Here is a 20,721-nt window from a genome sequence, read left to right on the forward strand (position 1 = left end):
TTTCGCTCTGTTCAAACCCCACTCCAGGAGTTGGTACATATGGACATCTGGGTGCACGGACCCAGTTTCACTCAGGAGGGGGTACTGCACCGTCAACATTGCCATCTTTCAGGTCGGTCATTAAAGTGCGGGCCCATCTGCCCTCTCATTTGGGCGTAAAAGACCCTTTGGCATTATTTTGAAGAAGAGCATGGGGTTTATCTCTGGTACCCTGGTCAATATTTAGCCCTCTGTCAGTAGGCATGAGAACAGTTTGGCTGGACAGCGATGCTTGTGGGATCTTGCTGTGCACAGCATCACATTTCCGGCGATATTGACTGCACTTCATACTTTATTGGCTGCAAAATCCTCTGAGACGTCCAGTGGTTGAGAAAGATGTTAACTTGATCATCTTTGCCCTATGTCCCTTGACGTGTTTGGTTGGTTGGTTGCAATTGAAAATTGTGAACTGAATAAGTTGCTTTGTGAATGAGATTTCTATACACAGATTGCCCTCAGTGGTGTGTTTCCTACCTTCTCTACACCGATGGGCTGTCTTTCATTTTGTAGGTTATGTTCCCTCATTTCCAACAATAGGCAAGACTGTGTGTCTCTCTCTCTCTCTCTCAACTCTCTCTGCCTCTCGCTCTTTCTCTCTCTCTCTCCCCCAACCGCTACTCTCCATCGTTCTAATCAATTCCTTTCTAAACCCTAAAACAAACTCAAATTATGACATTCACCCAAAAGAAGCAAATACTAGAGGCAGTGTCTCAGTGATTAGCACTGCAGCCTCACAGCACCAGGGACCCAGGTTCAATTCCAGCCTCAGGTGCCTGTCTGTGTGAAGTTTGCATGCTCTCCCTGTGTCTGTGTGGGTTTCCTCCGGGTGCTCCGGTTTCCTGGCCCTGGAGGAAATTTCCATCGCTATTCACCCTATCCATGGCCCTTGTGATTTTACAAATATATTATAAGGTCTCCTCAGCCTCTGACAAACCAGGGAAAATAGCCCCAGCCTATTCAGCTTCTCTATATAGCTCAAACTCTCCAACCCTGGAAACATCCCTATAAAATTTTTCTGAACCCTTTCAAGCTTAACAACATCTTTCCTAACAAACGTAAAGTTGCTGGAAAAGCTCAGCAGGTCTGACAGCATCTGTGAAGGAAAAAAACAGAGTTAACATTTCAGGTCCAGTGACCCTTTCTCAGAACTGATGGTGGCTGGGAAAACGTCAGTTTATATGCAGAAAATAGGGAGGTGGGTGGGGGAGGGAGTAAATGATAGGACAGAGTTTAAAGGGAGAGAAAGACAGTTGGACAGACAAAGGAGTTACTAACGATCAGGCTGGGAGGGTGAATAGTTGTTAATGGGGACTGTTAGTGACTAACAACAGGAGGTGTGTAGTAGCAGGCTGTGGTAACAAGGCCTGATGTGTGGGGTGGGGGGCTGAGACATGGGAGCATTTAGGCCCTAAAATTATTGAACTCAATATTGAGTCCAGAGGGCTATAGTGCCCCCAAGCGGAAAATGAGGTGTTGTTCCTCCAGCTTCAGCTGGGCTTCGCCTTTTGAAACATGAACTCTGTTTTCTACTTCAAAGATGCTACCAGACCTGCTGAGCTTTTCCAGCAACTTTGTTATTGTCCCTGATTTACAGCACCCACAGTTCTTTCAGTTTTTATTTTACATCTTTCCTAAAACAGGGAGACCAGAATTTAACACAATATTCTAAAAGTGGCCTAACCAATGTCCTGTAGAGCCACAACATGACCTCCCAACTCCTACGCTCAACGCACTGACCAGTAAAGGCAAACGTGTCAAACACCTTCTTCACTACCCTGGCTACCTGTGACTCCTCTCAAAGAGCCATGAATCTGTGGAATTCACTCCCTGCAGAAAGAGCTGGATGCCAGGTCACTAAGTAAGTTTAGGGAGGAGGTAGGTAGATTTTTAAAGAGTTATGGGGTTGAAGGGTTATGGGGAGCAGGCAGGAGAGTGGCGTTGAGGCTGAGAGGCACAAAGATGCGGAATCACCTTCTCGTTCTTATCAATGACCGTCCATGTTTTTGCAGCATTTTCAGCAGAAAGGAACTTTCTTTTATTTTTGTGAGTAGGCAAGGCGGAATTCAGGTTTGGTTCTGAGTCGTCCGTCAACCCAAGGCCGAAACTGACAATATTCTGACTGCTGCACACTGTCTGAAACCACGTACGAGCTAATTTATGTCAGACTGGGAAACCTGAGAGCTGATGAGACAGGACAACAAGATTGAGGCATGAAAGAATGAAGTCAAAATAAATCAGGCAGTATTGACCACAGCAGATCGACAAGACTATTCTTAGAATCCAGTGGTGCTCGAGGCCCCTTCCAAGCAATTGTTGGGACTGAGAGAGCAGCTGCCTCGTTTTGTCTGTGCTCCATTAGGGACGCATTTGCCGATATGTACAGGTTGTCAGAGCCAACATCTGCACTCAGGGATGATGGGCTGCCCGCACGAGCCACGCATTTTGCAAAAAGAGAAAACGAAAGTTGTTTTACAAGGTGTGTGCACCTTTGCTGACCGCACTGTGGGACAGGACTGCGGTGTAAACGCTGATTCCCATTTGGGGATTGGTGTTTACAGGATCAGATGGAGTCCCCTTCGTATAGATCTCAATATTTTGCCCTCCTTTCCCACTCGATCCCTTCACTGATCCTCTTTACATTGAGGGAACGAGGCAGGACAGTCAGCCCATCAGATCTGTACTGTCTCTTTGAAGGAGCCTGCACACCCCGCCCCCCACTCATTCTCCTTCTTTTTCTCGTATGCTTCCCAGAAAGAAAGTTATTCTGGAATCTGCTTCCAGAAACTTTCTGGGGAACACATTCCTGATTGCAGCTCACCAGATCATGGAGGCATCCAAGAGTACCTGGGCCCATTGTTTGGGTAGAAACAGGAGCAAGGTTAATGGCGGGGGGCGGGGTGGGGGGGGGGGGGGGGGGAGGAGGGGAGGAGGGGGGAGGAGGGCGCAGGGATAGCAGGAGATTGGCATTGTGTGATGATACTTGTACATGGGTTGAGTTTAAGTTGTAACAATTCTGTGATAGCTTCTCTGATTTCTTTCCCAGTTGCTTTGCACTACTTGCTTTCTCAACCTCATCCCTGACCTAATGTACAGTGACACTGAAATTGACTGCAAATCCAGCTCTCTGTCTCTTTCTCTCTCTCTACCCCCTCTCTCTCTCCACCCCCCCCCCCCCCCTTCCCACCCTCTAATAACAGAGCAGCCCCATGGTTCTCTGGATGATGGTGACTTTCACTTTGTTTCACTCGGTGACTGGCCTCTCTGCTACTGGAAACATATTTTCAAAATCCTCCTGATTTTACATCCCATTAACCAGCTCTTCTCAAAAGAGGTCAAACCCACCCGTAGGTTGCAGAAACAGCAACTCATATTCCGCTTGGGAACCCTGCAGCCCATTGGTATCAATGTTGATTTCATCAGCTTCAAAATCTCCCCTTCCCCCCACCGCATCCCAAAACCAGCCCAGTTCGTCGCCCTCTGCCTAAACTGTTCTTCCTCCCACCTATCCCCTCCTCCCACCTCAAGCCACACCTCCATTTCCTACCTACTAACCTCATCCCGCCCCCTTGACCTGTCCGTCCTCCCCGGACTGACCTATCCCCTCCCTACCTCCCCACCCATACACTCCTCTCCACCTATCTTCTCTATCCATCTTCAGTCCGCCCCCCCCTCCCTATTTATTTCAGAATCCTGTCCCCCTCCCCCTTTTCTGATGAAGGGTCTAGGCTTTAAATGTCAGCTTTTGTGCTCCTGAGACGCTGCTTGGCCTGCTGCGTTCATCCAGCTCCACACTTTGTTATCTTGGATTCTCCAGCATCTGCAGTTCCCATTATCTCTCTCCCAGCTTCAATGTCTTTTTTTTTGTAATTCATTCATAGGATGTGGGTTAAGCAGCATTTATTGTCCATTCCCAATTCCCAGAGGGCAGTTAAGAGTCAACCACATTGCTGTGGGTCTGCAGCCATACATAGGCCAGACCAGGTAAAGATGTCAGATTTCCTTTCCTAAAGCACATTAGTGAACCAGATGAGGTTTACCCAAACCAAGGTTTAAATCCTTCATCTGCTGTGGCAGAATTTGACTTCAGGTCTTCAGAACATGACTTGAAAGGGTTTAGAGGGAAATGGGCCAAATGCTAGGAAATGGGACTAGATTAACTTAGGATACCTGGTTGGCCTGGAGAAGTTGGACCTAAGGGTCTGTTTCCATGTTGTACATCTCAATGACTGTATTTATGACTAATGTGACTGAAGTGTATGAACTGAAAATCAAAGTGATACGACCACGAGGCCATCACCTCCTCTTTGATGCCACCCTTTGTGTTTCTTGAACAGCAAACTCATCACCAAACTCCTTCCCGAGAAAGTCAACAGCACCAGCACTTATTGCTCTGCCAAACTCTGTTTGAGACCCTCCTGCATCGCCGACAATATGTCTAGCTCTGATTCGCCAGCTTTCCTTATACAATCTCCCAAAGTGCTGGCTTTTTTGAAATTACAGAAGCCCTGATGTGTGGAAACAGCCCGGATGGCCCAATATGTCCGCACCGACCCTCCAAAGAGCATCCCACTTTCCCCTGTAACCCTGTATTTCCCATGGCTAATGCACCTAACCTACACATCTCTGGACACAATGGGTAATTTAAGCATGGCCAATCCACCCTAACCTGCATGTCTTTGGACTGTGGGAGGAAACTGGCGCACCCGGAGGAAACCCACACAGACACAGGCAGTTGCCCGATGGTGGAATTGAACCAAGGTCCCTGGCAGCAGTGCTAATCGCTGAGCCACCGTGCCACGGAGTCAGGTAAAAGTCTGCCATGCAAACAAAGCAAAGTTGACTTCCTTGAACTTCCCCTCTCAAACCCTGGGTGATCGATGTCCCAGGATTATGGCTGTTGCTTTCCTCAAGGGTTTGGACATCCTGTGATCAGCTGAGAGCACAGCCTTCAAAGGCGCTTTCTTGTGTGGCTTGGAAATGTATGAAGTCAATTTCTCGTTAAAAGCTGTGGTGCGGTTTTACATTGAATGTGTGGTTTCTGTCTGAGGAGTGAAGATGAATAGCAAAAACCGTGGACAGTTGCCATGAGTTAATGGACATAAGCAGCAAATGCTTAGTGTTATGGCTCTGGTCCTCCAGCAAGAATCCCAGCGAGTGTAGAACCTCCAACATAACATAGGGTCTTTACTCAGGGAGCAAACAAGAAGAATAGAACTGGCACTGAGTCATCAGTTACACGGGGTGACTCCCAGTTAGCAGAGGATAGAGGCAAAAGTCTGTCTGTCTGCTGCTGTTTTTATTTTATTATTCATTCATGGCTGGCCTGACACTTATTGCCCTTCTAAATGTAGTTGAGAGTCAACCACATTGCTGTGGGATCTGGAGCCAGATCAGTAAGGAGAGTAGATTTCCTTCCTCTAAAGGGGCATCAGTGAAGCAGATGGATTTCCCCCCTACAATTGGCAATATTTTCATGGTCATGATCAGGCTCTTAACTCCAGGTTTGTTTTGAATTCAAATCTTACGATCTGCTATGGCGGGATTGGAATCTAGTTCCCTGGAACATTACTTGGGTCTCTGGATGAATTGTCCAGATTAAACCACTAAACCATCACCTCCCTCTGTAGTTATACAGAGCCTTGGTGAGGCCACACCTTGAGTATTGTGAGTAGTGTTAGTCTCCTGGCCTGAAGAAAGACATTTTTTCTATTGACGGGATCCAGTAAAGGTTCACAGATGGATTCCTGGGATGGAAGGACTGACATATGAGGAAAGACTGGATCACTGGTCTTATATTTGCTGCAATTTACAAGAATGAGAAGTCGTCTCATAGAGATATATAAAATCCTGATGGGACTGGGCGGGCGAGATGGGAGAAGAATGTTCCCGATGTTGGGGAAGTCCAGAACAAAGGGTCACAAGCTATGAATAAGGGGTAAGCCATTCAGGACTGAGATGAGGAAGAATTTCTTCACTCAGAGAGTTGTGAACCTGTGGATTCTGTCCCACAGGAAGCTGTTGGGGCCAATTTGTTAGACAGAGCTGGACATGGCCCTTGCAGTTAAAGGGATCAAGGGAAATGGAGAGAAAGCAGGAATGGCATACTGAGATTGCATGATCAGCCATGAACATATTGAATGGTGGTGCATGCTCGAGCGCTGAATGGCCTATCCTGCTCCTGTTTTCTATGTGTCTCCTAAACAGACTCACTGGGTTTGTCAGGTAATTTTTGTTTGTGTTTATGACTTCTAGTATTTTCAGTTCTTTGGGGGTTTTGCTTTGGTACTATAATCATGTCCTATGCTAGCTGTGGAATGGAGAAAAAGCAGGGTTGAAGGATATTGACTGCAAGCAGACTTTGAAGTATGTTCAGTGATAATGGGAACTGCAGATGCTGGAGAATCCAAGATCACAAAGTGTGGGGCTGGATGAACACAGCAGGTCAAGCAGCATCTCAGGAGCACAAAAGCTGATGTTTCAGGCCTAGGCCCTCTCTGATGAAGGGTCTAGGCCCGAAATGTCAGCTTTTGTGCTCCTAAGATGCTGCTTAGCCTGCAGTATTCATCCAGCTTCACACTTTGAAGTATGTTTTTCTGATTGCTCCCTCACATGGCAATAGTGATCTGAACCAGATAATCAGCTTTTGTGGTTTTACTGATAAAACATTGACTAGAATACGAGAGAAAATCTCACCTCCCAGTCCCTTGCTCTGCACTCTAATTCATGGGAGCTTACTGTGCACAATTTCACTATTCCCCCTTCAAATTGTAACCATGACTAGGCTTTAAAAATGCTTCCAGTGAGTAGGGGCAGGGGGTGCGGCAGTGAACGTTTAGTTCCAAGGCTTCATGGAGAAAGTGGAATTTTTCTCGCTGGAGCAAAGGAGGTGGTGGGGAGCCAAATAGAGGTGTGCAAGATGACAACTGGTTAAGTTAGACAGGGAACTAAAACAAAGAACTGCTGAAGATCTGAGACAAAAGCAGAAATTGCTGTACATACTCAGCAAGTCTGGCAGCATCTGTGGAGAGAAAGCAAAGTTATATTTTCGGGTCCAGCGACCCTTCTTCAGAACTCAAGGCAAAGAGATAAGGAAGGATGCCCTTCCATTAGCTGGTGGCATGATGACAATGGGTAATGTATATGATTTGGACAGAGGTGCAAGAGGAATATAAGGAAGGATTTTATTCTGTCCCAGTAAGTGGTGCTGACTCTCCTGGTGCGCGCTGCCAACAAAGAGACTGCAGCCAGAGGTGATGAATGATTCAGAAAGGAAATTAGATGGGCACCTGACAGAAATATAGATGTAGTGCCATGGGGATAGAGTGCATGAGTGGAACAGAGGGGGTTTCCCCATAGAGGGAGCTGGTATGAACACGATTGGCTGAATAGCCTTCTCTTGTGCCGTTTTGGCTCTGCGCCTTCCCTGCGCTAAGGTTTGTGATGATTGGGCTGCTTTCTTTTCGAACTCTGCATGAGAGATGTTGGTCTAGTCTGTGAACTGCACCAGACCTTTTAAGGGGCAGTACCACGAGTTTCCTTCCTGTGATAGGGAAGTCTGAGAGAAGATCAATCTGAGCACTTATGTCTGCTTGTAAACTGCTGTGTCACAGGCTGGGTGGAAGTATTCCGGAATCTCCAACTCCTGGTCGGGACAAACCAAGCTGAAAACTGGATTGCTACAGGCCCCAGTGCAGAACACTGACCCCCTGGACTGGCACTTTAAACCCCCAAACACACTGAGCCAATGAAACTCTCATGAGTCGAAGAGTCACAGGAAGCAGAAACTGTTCAGTCATCCTGAGCCATTCATGGCCAAAGAAATTCAGATCCACTTCTGTGTTCAATATCCCTCAAAACCTTCACCAACTTTAACTATCAATTGATTTGAAAATCATTATTGTCCCCTTGGCTCTGCCTTGAATTACAGAGGGCTCCTGCACTGACTCTTTGATTGAGCTCTCTAATTTATCCCCGTCTCTCTGCTCTTTTCCACTGCAAATCTCTGGGGGCAGAGAGTTTCAGATTTTTCACTGCCCTTCAGATAATAATGTGCTTCCCATCTGCACTCGTGAATGACCCCACTGTAATTGTCAGGTTCTTCCCCCTTGTCACTGGCCCAGTCCATTCTCAGTATTTTCTCAGGACCTTGTTTTCCATTTGCTTTGTCTTTAAACATGTTAACGTTGTCACTGGCCACAGAAAGGTCCCTCTTGTTAAGTGAAGATTTGAATTCCCTCTTTAACCACAACGTTAAGACTGTCTGGGGCAGACAGTCACAATCGAAGCATCTCCTATGTGAAAGATTTTCCCATTTCGGCCGTTACAAGCCTTCACTGTTCATTGCTTTTGAAGAGGGCTACAGTGTATTACTTACACTCTACCGCTAACTTTCTCATTGTCATTGTAGACTCAAGAAACAGAAATTGTTGGAAATGCTGAACATGTCTGGCAGGATCTGTGAAGAGAAATCAGAGTTTCGGGGCGGGTGACCCTTCCTCAGTTCGAAACATTGACTCTAATTTCTCTTCACAGATTTCCCAGCCATTTCTGTTTTGGTTTCTAATTTCTAGCATCCACAGTTTGTGCAGTGGGTGTAGACTGTCTGCTTCTTACAGACTCCTAGTGTCCCTCACTGTGGGTTGCCGATTGGTGGCCTGTGGGTGTCCGGGGGGGGGTCTGGAATGCACTGCCCGGGAGGATAGTTAACGTGAGAAATCTCAAAATCTTTTAGAAGTACTTGGATGAGTGCTTGACATATCATAACATTAAAGACTCTTACAGGAAAGTGGGACCAAAGTAGTTTTTATCTGTGCATTCGATGGGCCGGAGAATCTCTGCTGATTAGGTGGATTGGCCATGCTAAATCACCCATTACCTAGGGAATTGCAGGCTGCGTTAGCATGGGTTAGCCATGGGAAGTGTAGTGCTAAAGGGATAGGGTAGAAGTAGTGGGTTGGGTCTGTTTGCGATGCTCCTCGGAGGGTCAGTGTGGACTTGATGGGACAAATGGCCTGTCTCCATACTGTAGGGATTCTACGATTCTGTCTTGAATCCATGAGTTAGTTTTGTTCCCTCTGCCCCTCTGCTTATAGCTCACTCTCTCTGTCTCCTGTCAAAACCTAATTATGTTTGCCACTCCCTTCATCCCACTCCCCAAGCCCCCCAAATAACCTGTGTATGTCAATAAAAAGTGTCACTTGACAACTGAATCCTTCGGGAGTGAGCTAGCTGTCAGCTCTGTGTGTGTGTGTATGTGTGTGTGTGTGTGTGTGTGTGTGAGACAGAGTGTGCGTGTGTATGTGTCTGTGTGTGTGAGACAGAGAGTATGCATGTGTATGTGTCTGTGTGTGTGTGTGTGTGTGAGAGAGAGTGTGTGTGTATGCGTCTCTGAGAGAGAGAGTGTGTCTGTGTGTATGTGTGAGAGACAGTGCGTATGTGTCTGTGTGTGTGAGACAGAGAGTGTGTATGTGTATGCGTCTGTGAGAGAGAGAGTGTGTGTGTGTGTGTGAGAGAGAGAGAGAGAGAGTGTGTATGTGTCTGTGTGTGTGAGAGAGAGTGTGTGTCTGTGTGTATGTGTCTGTGTGTGTGAGAGAGTGTGTGTCTGTGTGTATGTGTGTCTGTGTGTGTGTGAGAGAGAGAGTGTGTATGTGTCTTTGTGTGTGTGAGAGAGAGAGACTTTGGGATAGGGAAAACCATGTGTTGACTCTTTAGGGAAATAATTTTGGAACTAAAATGACTTGCCATGGGCTGAACTCTGCCACGGGCTTCAAACCTGTCACCTCCTGACCCAGAGATCAGTGACTACCAAAAGGGCCAAACTAGCAACTATTGATCACTGTCAGTTAAAACAACAATTGTATCAGGAGTGTGGAGGAAACTGGGTTTCCATTGATTGTGTTTGAAGTGTTACACTCTGTTTATAGATCAGATAACACAAGCTGGGTCCTGCAGGAGCTTTGAATCATTCTACTTGTGGCCAGTAATAAGTCAATACATTGTTGAATGCCATGGATTGAAGGGGTGGCTCTGCATGGTTAGACTGTAGGGATCCCTGCACCTCTGCTCAATTGACCACCCCCACTGGAAGGATGATCAAAAGTATTCAATCTGGACAATTTATCTCCCATCCCCCCTTCCCACCCTAGACCAACGGTTACTGAGACCAACTCTCTGGTCAGTCAGGTGTGGTTAAAGTGGTGTTTGTGTGGTGATCAGCCAATGGCAAACAGCCAGAGTGAAAATCAGTGGGCGTTGTCAATGATCAGCCAATCAGGGGGTGAGAGAGACAATTGAAAAGCCAGTGATCTGCCAATGGCAATAGGCCAGAGAGAACTGAAGGCCGGTGATTGTTGAGTATCTTGTTCCACTATCTTCACTGTTATATCAAGCAAAGATGTCGCAGTGTGGTGGTAGTGTTCCTAACTCTGACCCAGAAGAGCTGGCTCCAAGTCCCATCAGTCCATCCAAACTGTTGGGTCTTCCTCTCTCCACATCCTGTTGTTCCATTCTCCATCCCCTTGGATGTACCTTTGTTATTTGTTGCGACTATTCCACATGGGAGAGAATTCTGCATTCCCAACCCACCTCTCCTGAATTCCCTGTTGGATGGATCATAGAGCCATACAGTCCAACCAGTCCAGGCCGAAAATAAACTAGGTCAGAAATCATACAACATCAGGTTATAGTCTAACAGGTTTATTTGAAATCATAAGCTTTTGGAGCGCTGACTTCACCTGATGAAGGAGCAGTGCTATGAAAGCTTGTGAATTCAAATAAACCAGTTGGACTATAACCTGGTGTCGTGTGACTTCTGACCCTGCCCACTCCACTCCAACACTAGCACCTCCATACCAAACTAAAGTAGTCCTATCCATTTCTCTCCAAAACTTTCCTATTCATGCACCTATCCAAATGTCTTTTAAATGTCGCAGTTGTACCCACATCGGCCACTTTCTCATGAAGTTCATTCCACGTGCAAACCACCCTCTGTGTAAAATATTTGCCTACCATGTGTTTTTTTAAATCTATCTCTTCTCACCTTAAAAATGAGCCCTTTAATCTTGAAACTCCCCATACTAGGGAAAAGCCAATTACCATTAACTCTTCCTGTACCCCTCATGATTTTTATGTTTATCCAGCCTTTCTTTATAACTCAAACCTTCCATACCCGGCAACATCCTGGTAAATCTCTCCTGAACCCTCTCCAGCTCAATAATACCTTTCCAATAACTGGGCGACCGGAACTGGATACAGTGCTCCAGAGGAGGCCTTACCAATGTCAGAGACCATCTGCCCAGGGTATCAGTTGAGGCTGTGGGCAGTTGAGAGTTTTGGGGACACTGGATCTGTGTTCGAGGAGGTTGTTGAGGGATGATGAAGAAAGCAGGCAAAAGAAGTTGAAGCACAGATCAGCAATGATCTTGTTAAGCTGATAGATGAGGCCTGAGGGCTGAATGGCCTCCAGTTTGCACACACAGGGTTCACAAGCTGCCTAGAGTTTTAAAAGAAGACGGTCCTCTGACTGCGGAAATCCACGACAACGAGGTGTAGAGCTGGATGAACACAGCAGGCTGAGGAGCAGGAAAGCTGACATTTCGGGTTTGGACCCTTCTGCAGAAAATGCATTTCCATTATGCTTGACCATGAGCTCTCAGCAAAATGATGCCCAGGCAAATTAATTGCAATTTTCCGAAGAAGGGCCCATTCCGAAATGTCAGCTTTCCTGCTCCTCTGATGCTGCCTGGCTTACTGTGTTCATCCGGCTCCACACTGTGTTATCTGTGACTCCAACATCGGCAGTTCTTCTTATTTCCAAATTAATTAATCTGTTGTGTGGGTAAGAAAGCATTTTATTGATACAATGATAGCAGGTTTCTCAGGGAGGCTTCCTGGGTCTTTGAGAAGCATGTTCTATTTATCAATGTAATTCATTAGGATAATGTAGCAGTGAGGAGGAGCTGTCTAACGAACCGCACATCATTATTCACTAACACACAACCACATCAAATGTTGAATGTTGTTGCTGGTTTTGTCAGGCGGAGAAGATCTGTTCTGATCCTGTGTTGGTCAGGAGGTTGGGGGTTTGGTGGGGGAGGGTCTATTTTGGAGGGTGTTACTATACTTTCTTTAACCTGGTGTCTGTCACAGGCCTCTAAAGGCCTCAGGAAAAGTGTTGATGTTGTCGGGAGCTCCAGTGCTATCATTCATTTTATTATTAGCTTATTGTGCAGGTCCTGGAGGAATCAGGAATCTCGCCTGAACAGGTTCGTCTGTTCTTGAACTTGTGAGGTATGAGGCTCTTGTGGCATAGTGGGACTGTCCCTTCCTCTGGGCTAGGAGGCCCCAGTTCCAGCTGCACTGGAACAGTGTAAAAACATCTTTAAACAGGGCAGGGCCAGAAAATACCTTGACATGAAAGACTCAGTGTCCAACCACTGCACTACTCCTTGTTCATACTGTTAACAATCAGGTGGTGTCATGTGTTTCAGACTGTTGAGGCGCACTGTCCCTTTGGGAATGACTTTGGTCTCTCAAGCCAAAAGTTGTAGATTCAATCTGAGGTTTGATCTTCACCTTGTAAAACCCGAAATGTGTCACTTGCATTTACAATGGACTACTGCCCCTTAATCATTCTGTATCTTCCATGTGCAAATTAGATCCTTAAACATTAAGGGCTCTAACCCTAACCCTAACCTTAACCCTAACCTTACCCCTAAGCCTATCGCAGGTGCAGTGGTAGTGTCCCCAACTTTAGGCTAGGAGGATTCACATCCCATCTACCTCTGAGGGGAATCCAAGATAACAAAGTGTGGAGCTGGATTAACACAGCAGGCCAAGCAGCATCTCAGGAGCACAAAAGCTGACGTTTCGGGCCTAAACCCTTCATCACCTCACCCCATCCCCCTCTCTGATGAAGGGTCTAGGCCCGAAACGTCAGCTTTTGTGCTCCTGAGATGCTGCTTGGCCTGCTGTGTTCATCCAGCTTCACACTTTGTTATCTTGGATTCTCCAGCATCTGCAGTTCCCATTATCTCTGATCACAATTTTTACCTCTGAGGGGTTACCATAACATCTCTGAACAGTGTGATATGATGAGTTAGCAGGAGACAGTTTTGTCATTTGTAATGTCACTGGCATAGCTCGCCAAGAGGGCCAAGCTATTGCTGTGGGCACACCTTTAAATCCTACCGTAGTCACTGATGGAATTTAAATTCAATTGGATAATAAAATCTGGAATTTAAAACTGACCGTGATAATGATCATCAGTTGTTGTAAAAACTCATCTCGCACTAATGTTCTGAGGGAGGGAAATCTGCCGTACTCACCCTGTCTGGCCTACATGTGACTCCAGACCCACGGACAATGGGGTTGACTCTTAACTGCCAATTTGAAATGGTCCAGCAAGTCACCGACTTCAAGGCCAATAAGAGACAGGCAATAAAAATTGGCCAGCATCTCACACATCCCATGAAATAATCTTTTTTTAAAAATCTGGAGTGGTGTACATGAGACTGTAGTGAAAGTATAGTTTTGGGAAGAACTTGATTTGATAAGTACGTGAAAGAAAATTTTTTGAACGGTGGTGGGGAAAGTGTAGGGCTTATTTGAGTAACTTTTCCATAGAAACTAGCACATCTACTGTGGGCTGAATGGCCTCTTTCAGTACTGTATGATCATTGACCCACTTGTGAAAGTAACAGCAAAGGCAGTGCAATAAACTGTAATTTACTAAACTCTGAAACCTTAGCTGCCCATCGGGGACTAATCCATGTCTCAAGACTTCATTCTCATGCTGTTCATCTCAGATTTATTTTCTCCAGACACTAGGCACGTTTGGAAAATACCACCGGGCACTCCTTCTGTTATTGCAGCTCAGAAATGTTATACTCCCACCCACCATGAACAAATGACTGAGATGCCACGATCAGTTCATAGCACCCAGCCCCGTGACATTAGTTCAAGGGGAGTTTGCAGTGAATCGTCCCCCTCTCTCCCTTTGTCTCTATCTCTGCCTCTTAGTCTCTCAATCACCCTCTCCCTCCCTCTCTCCCCTGCCTCCTTCTCAGTCTCAATCTCTCTCTCTCAATCTCTTTCCTTCTGCCTCTCAGTCCTTAAATCTTTCTCCCTCCCCCTCTCAGTCACTCTCTCTCCCCTGACTCTCTTTCCTTCCTCTCTCCCTCTCTCCCCTTACCCCTTCCCTTTCACTCTCAGTTTCTCAATCTCTCTGTCTCCCCCTCCTCCTCTCATTCTCCCTTTCTACCTCCCCTCTCTCCCCACTATCTCTCTCATTCTCACTCTCCCCTTGCCTGTCCACCCCTCCCTCTCCCCATCTCTGTCTCTGTCCCTCTATCACATCCACACCCAACACTCCTCAGTTTTGATGTTTTTTTATTCCTCTCTCATCACGGTGTTAGATTTATGACATATTGTGTGAGAGTCCACATCTGTAAGTGTTTGGGGAATCTGCCCAGGATGGCAATAATGTGCAAAGAATTACAGCATTAACAAATCACACCTGTTCCTGGTTTTATGTTTGTCGAGGAGCCAGTCCTTGCTGGAGCTAGAATTCAGCTGCTGCTGTTCTCTGAGAATTTGATGCCGTTTATGAGAGAAAAAACAGAATTTTTCCCCCCTTTTTAAATCCAGTGTCTACATCAAACATTGCACAGCACAGGGTTAGATGCAGAGTAAAGCTTCCTCTACACTGTCCCCATCAAACACTCTCCGGATAGGGTTAGCATGGGGTTAGAAACAGAGTAAATCTCCCTGTGTTCACTCCCCAGTCAGTGTGTTCCTCTCTCCCTTTGTCTCTACTTGTCCCTTTGTGCTATTTTTCCAACTCTGGTCCTCACTGTGACCTTTTCTGACTCTGATTTTATTCTGAAGTCTGCATCACCAGCCTAAACATTGGCAGTTGTTCAGCAACCTCAAGAGCTCTCAGTGACAAATCCTGCAGCTATTCCCAGAATAAAGAGCCTCTAATATTCCTGACTATCCCCCGGGAGAAGAAATGCCAGCAGTTTCTTGAATCAAGTTTCGCTGGTTCTGTGTAAGCCATAATCCAGGTCCTTCTGCCCATATTGGGAATGATCACTATCTTAGAAAAATAGAAAGGAAGAAAATAGGTGCAGGAGTAGGCCTGGAGCCTATGCCACCATTCAATATGATCATGCAATCTCATTTTCCCATTCCTGCTTTCTCTCCATACCCCTTGATCCCTTCAGCTGCAAGGGCCCTGTCCAGCTCCCTTTTGAATATTTTATGAACTGGCCCCAACAGCTTCCTGTGCGAGAGAGTTCACAGGTTGACAACTCACTGAGTGAAGAAATTCTCCCTCATCTCAGTCCTGAATGGTTTACCCCTTATTCTTAGGCCATGTAACCCGAGTTCTGGACTTGCTTAACATCAGGAGCATTCTTCCCGCATCTAACCTGTCCAGCCCCATGAGACACCCCCCACTCTTCTAAATTCCAGTGAAAACAAGCCCAGTCAATCCGGTCATTCTTCAGATGTCAGTCCTGCTATCCTGGGAATCACTGCACTCTCTCAATGGCAAGAATGTCCTTCTTCAGACTTGGAAAGCAAAACTGCACACAATACTCAAAGCGTGGCCTCACCAAGGCCCTGTATAACTGCAGCATGACATCCTTACTCAAATCCTCTCACTCTGAAGGAGAGCATGCCATTAGCTTTCCTCACCGCCTGCTGCACCTGTATGCCAAGCTTCAGCGACTGTTCCACCGTGGTGCCCAGGTCTCACCTTTTCCCAAGCTGCCACCGTTCAAATAATAATCTGCCTTCCTGTTTTTGCCACCAAAGTGGATAACCTCACATCTATCACATTATACTATATTTGCCAAGTACTTGCCCACTCAGTCAGTCTGCCGAAGTCACCCTGCAACCTCTTAGCTTCCTCCTCACAGTGCACACTGCCACTCAGCTTAGTGTCATCTGCTGATTTGGCAATATTGCATTCAATTCCCTTGCCCAAATCATTACAGTAAGTCCCAGCACTGAGCCCTGCAGCACCCCGCTCCTCTCTGCCTGCCGCTCTGTAAAGTACCTGTCTGTACAAACTCTCTGCTTCCTGCCTGCCAACCAGTTCTCTATCTCCCATACCCTGAGCTTTAATTTTCCTTACTAATCTCTAGTGTGGAACATTGTCGAAACCCTTCTGAAAGCCCAGATGCACAACATCTACTGATTCACCCCTGTCCACTCTACTGGTCACATCCTCACAAAATTCCAAAAGATTTGTCAAACATCATTTCTTTAGGACCAATTCTGTCACCACTTTCCATCCTTAACAACTGACTCCAGCATTTTTCCCACCACTGATGTCAGGCTAACTGGCCTGTAATTTGCCTGTTTTCTCTCTCCATCATTTTTTTAAAAGTGGGGTGAACCAGCTATTCTTCAGTCCATTGGAATTCTTCCAGAGTCCTCAGAATGCTGGGAAGTGATCACCAATATACCGTTATTTCTAGGGAAACTTCCCTAAGCACTCTGGGATGCAAATCATCAGACCCTGGGTTTTTAATCCCATCAATATCCCCGATACCATTTCCTGACTCATAAAGATTTCCTTTAGTTCCTCCTTCACACTTAACCCCTAGCATTTCTGGAAGGTTATTTGAGTTGCCCTTAGTGAAGACTGAAAAGCATTTGTTCAGCTGGTTTGCTATCTCTTTGTTGTCCATTATGAATCCACCTGATTTTAAGACCTACAGTTGTCTTCTCCAGACTTCTTCTTTTCACATATCAAAAGAAGCTTTTGCTGTCAGTTTTTATGTTTTCTGCAAACTTACTATCATATTCTATTTTCCCCTTGTGAGCTAAACTTTTTGTCCTCCTCTGCTGAATTTTAAATTTCTCCCAGTCCTCAGGTTTGCTGCTTTTTCTGGCCAATTTATATGCCTCCTCTTTGGCTTTAACACTGTCCCTGATTTCCCTCATTAGACATCTTCCCTGTTCTGTGCTTATGCCAGACAAGGATGTACAACTGTTAAAGTTCATCCATGTGTTCTTTAAATGTCTGCCATTGCCTATCCACCATCAACCCCTTAAGTATCCTTGGCCAGTTTATCCTCGTGAATACACGCCTCATACCATCAAACTTAGCTTTCTTTAAGTTCAGGACCCAATCTCAGATTTCACTGCACCACTGTCCTTCTTAGTGAAGAATTCTACCAAACCATGGTCACTCTTCCCCAAAGGGTCTCACACCACAATATTGCTAATCATACAATACCCGGTCTAAGACACCCTGCTTTCTAGTCGGTTCCTTGACGTATTGGTTCAGGAACTCATCCCTCATACATTCCAGGAAATCCATTGCATTGCTACCAGGTTGGTTAGTCAATTGTATCTAGCACCTCACCACATAGATGTGGACCATTGTTACTGGCAGACTGTTCGCCTCTGGGGGCATCACAGCTAGCTTGATCCTGTTTTCTTTATTCTTTCCTGAGATGTGTGTGTCATTGGCTGGGCCAGCGTTTCTTGCCCATCTCTAGTTTACACTGAAAAGGGGACTTTATCCAATGTTTTTTGCCTGATCCTGATCTAGCAGCAGTTACCAGAGAGGCTAAACACTGCTCCAGCTGGAGTTTGACCTGGTACCTGAGGGCAGTGTGAGGGACGCTGCCCCCTTGGTCCCTGGAGCATGTGTGGAAATGTTTTCCCATCGAGAGTATTTCTGTTGCAGCTTATCACAGCATGCGAACACCCCGGACAACTATGAAGTTTTGTTGTTATGTGGGAAAGATCAGTGCAGACAGCACAATGTTGCAAGAAATAGGAGCAGGAATAGACCATTCAGCTCATTTAGCCTGCTCCCCTATTCAATACAGTCATGATTCGCCCTGAGCTTCAACTCCAACCTCCCACCAACTCCCCAATTCTTCTAGATGCCCCAGGACTACTAATCTGTTGAACCCAACTATAAATACCTTGAGCAATAGAGCTTTCACAATCCTCGAGGTTAGAGAATTCCGCAGATTCACAATCCCTGAGTAAAAACATTTACACTCATACAACATGGAAACAGGCTCCTCGGTCCAACCTGTCCATGCCAATCAGTTTTCCCAAACTAAACTCGTCCTATTTGCTGGAATTTGGCCCATATCCCTCTAAACCTTTCCTACTCATGTACCCATTCAGATGCCTTTTAAATGTTGTTCCTGTTCCCAGAGTAGGGGGTTCAGTTACGAGGGGTCACAGTTTCAAGGTGAGAGGGGAAATGTTTAATGGAGATATGTGTGGTAAGTCCTTTACACAGAGGGTGGTGGGTGCCTGGAAGGCGTTGCCAGCGGAGGTGGGCACGATAGCATCATTTGAGATGCATGTAGACAGATACATGAATGGGCAGGGAGCAGGGGGATAGAAATCCTTGGAAAATAAGTGACAGGTTTAGATAGAGGATCTGGATCGGCGCAGGCTTGGAGGGCCGAAGGGCCTGTTCCTGTGCTGTAATTTTCCTTGTTCTTTGTTCTTCTTCGTACCTGCATCTACCTCTGGCAGCTTGTTCCATACGCGCACCACTCTCTGTGTGAAAAAATAGCCCCTCAGGTCTATTTTAAATCTTTTCCTTCTCACTTTAAACCTGTGCCCTTTAGTTTTGAACTCCGTTACCCTGGGAAAAGACCTTAACAATTCACCTTATCCACGCCTCTCCTGATTTTATTAATCTCTATAAGATCACCCTTCCTACGTTCCAGGGGAAGAAGTCCCAGTTTATTGAGCCTCTCCTTGTAATTCGAGCCCTCCAGCCTCAGTAACATCCTGGACAATCTCTTCCACGCCCTCTCCAATTCAATAATATCCTTCCTCAAGCAGGGTGACCAGAACTGTACAAAGTGCTCCACACCTCAGTCATAAATGCTCAGCCCCTTATCCCGAGACTGTCCACCCCAGAATTTTCGATTAACTGATTGACCTGACTGCAGTGCGAACCTATAAAGTGTTCCTATTTTTATGCTGTAAGTCTGGAGAGCTTCCAATTCTTTGAAGACTGTCACGGGATTATTAAAAGCTGGGCTGAAGGGGCTGGGTTATGTGTCTCGCTGGCAAACTACTCGCTCACTGGAGAAGCTTTCCGAGCTTTGCAGTCGAGTCGTATCTCTGTGTTCCCATTAAACCTGGCAGCTGACAGGAATTCTGTCTCCAACCTCCCACCCTTGCCCCCTACCCCACCAGTTCCAACACATTCTAGGAGTGAGGAGCATTGAGATGAGGCCATTGACCAGGTCAGCAAGAGGCGCTAATCTCACCCTTTCTCCTCCTCGGGTTTTGTCTCTCTTGCTTTACTCTGCAGCATTTTCCGAGACTTTTCCGCTCATCTTTGCCTGACTATTCTCGTTTCTCTTTTCTCCCTCCTGTTTGCCTTCTCTTCCCCCACCCCCACCCCCACCCCCCATGCCTCCCTCTACAGTAGAGATTAAGGTAATTAAAGAACTTCCCTGGCCTCCACCAGTGGGACAACTGGACAGCGGGACTGAAGGGGAGCAACGGGTTTCTCATTGCCACCTCCTGCATCAGCACCAGCTATCCCAGCAGCAGCACCAGCTATCCCAGCAGCAGCACCAGCTATCCCAGCAGCAGCACCAGCTGCCTGTGTCTGAAGACACCAGTGGTGGGTCCAAGAATTCAGTCAGTTCTGGTCTAAAGTGTAACTGCTTTAAATGAAGAGTTGGTGGGGACCGAGGGTGAGGGGCAAACGGTGGCAGTGGGATGAGTGAGATTTGTATGGATTTGGGGTACGGAGAGACACCGGCTTTGTTTCGGGAGATGTCAGTGTGTGCGGAATGAGAGATGGCTCTGGGTTTTTATATGAACCAATCCATCCCGCTCTCCTGCAGTTTCCTGGAAACTGCACTCCCCCCACACCACCCCCCCCAACCTCCCTGTGAATCGGTCACAGACCCCTCTTCACCTCACCGACCCCATCAAACATGGCCTCCCAGACTCTCCCAAACACAGACATGTGCACCCATAGACAGCCACACACGCACAGGCACACTCTTATACTCACACTCACTCTCTCTCTCTCTCACACACATGCGCGTGCACTCTCACACTCATACATACAAAGTAGTGCACTCATACACATGTCCTCATACACAATCATGCATATACGCACTCACTCACACAGGCACACTCATACTCACTCACTCTCACACACACACACTCACTCACACAAACACACTCACACAGGCACAATCTCATATTCTCACACACACACACACACACACACACACTCACTTACTCACACAGACACACTCTCATACTCACACAATCACTCATACCCGTACTCACTCTCACACACACCCACTCACTCACACAGGCACACTCTCAAGCTCACACACACACACAAACAGAGACACACTCACTCACTCTCACAGGCATACTCTCACACTCAATCTCTCTCTCTCACTCTGTCTCACACACACACACACTCACACACACACACACACACAGACACACACACTCATACTTAGACATTCACACACACACACACTTTCTCTCTCCCTCTCTCTCTCACACACACACACACTGTCATACTCACAAACACACACATTCACTCACTCACACAGGCACAGTCTCATACAGTCTCTCTCTCTCTCTCACACACACACACAGACACTTCACACACACACACACACACACACACATATACTTAGA

The 20,721-nt window shown here is 46.5% G+C and overlaps 1 protein-coding gene across 4 annotated transcripts in view; it reads left to right on the forward strand.

Annotated features, from left to right (window-relative positions):
- The window catches only part of LOC125446853 (SH2 domain-containing adapter protein F-like), a 209,065-nt gene that overhangs the window by 121,539 nt on the left and 66,805 nt on the right, over positions 1-20,721 (forward strand). For 2 of the 4 annotated variants that reach the window (XR_007246472.2, XM_048520775.2), the window contains exon 4: positions 19,472-19,672. The exons of 1 other annotated variant lie outside the window; for it this stretch is intronic. Coding sequence is in view for 2 of the 3 variants with exons in the window: in XM_048520775.2 (XP_048376732.1) it covers positions 19,472-19,672 (201 nt within the window). In the remaining variant the exon portion in view is untranslated. The remainder of the gene's footprint in view (positions 1-19,471; positions 19,673-20,721) is intronic. One more of the 4 variants, XM_048520776.2, reaches the window with a different exon arrangement.

This window comes from Stegostoma tigrinum, chromosome 36 (genome assembly GCF_030684315.1).
Source record: "Stegostoma tigrinum isolate sSteTig4 chromosome 36, sSteTig4.hap1, whole genome shotgun sequence".
In the NCBI taxonomy this organism is placed as follows: Eukaryota; Metazoa; Chordata; class Chondrichthyes; order Orectolobiformes; family Stegostomatidae; genus Stegostoma; species Stegostoma tigrinum.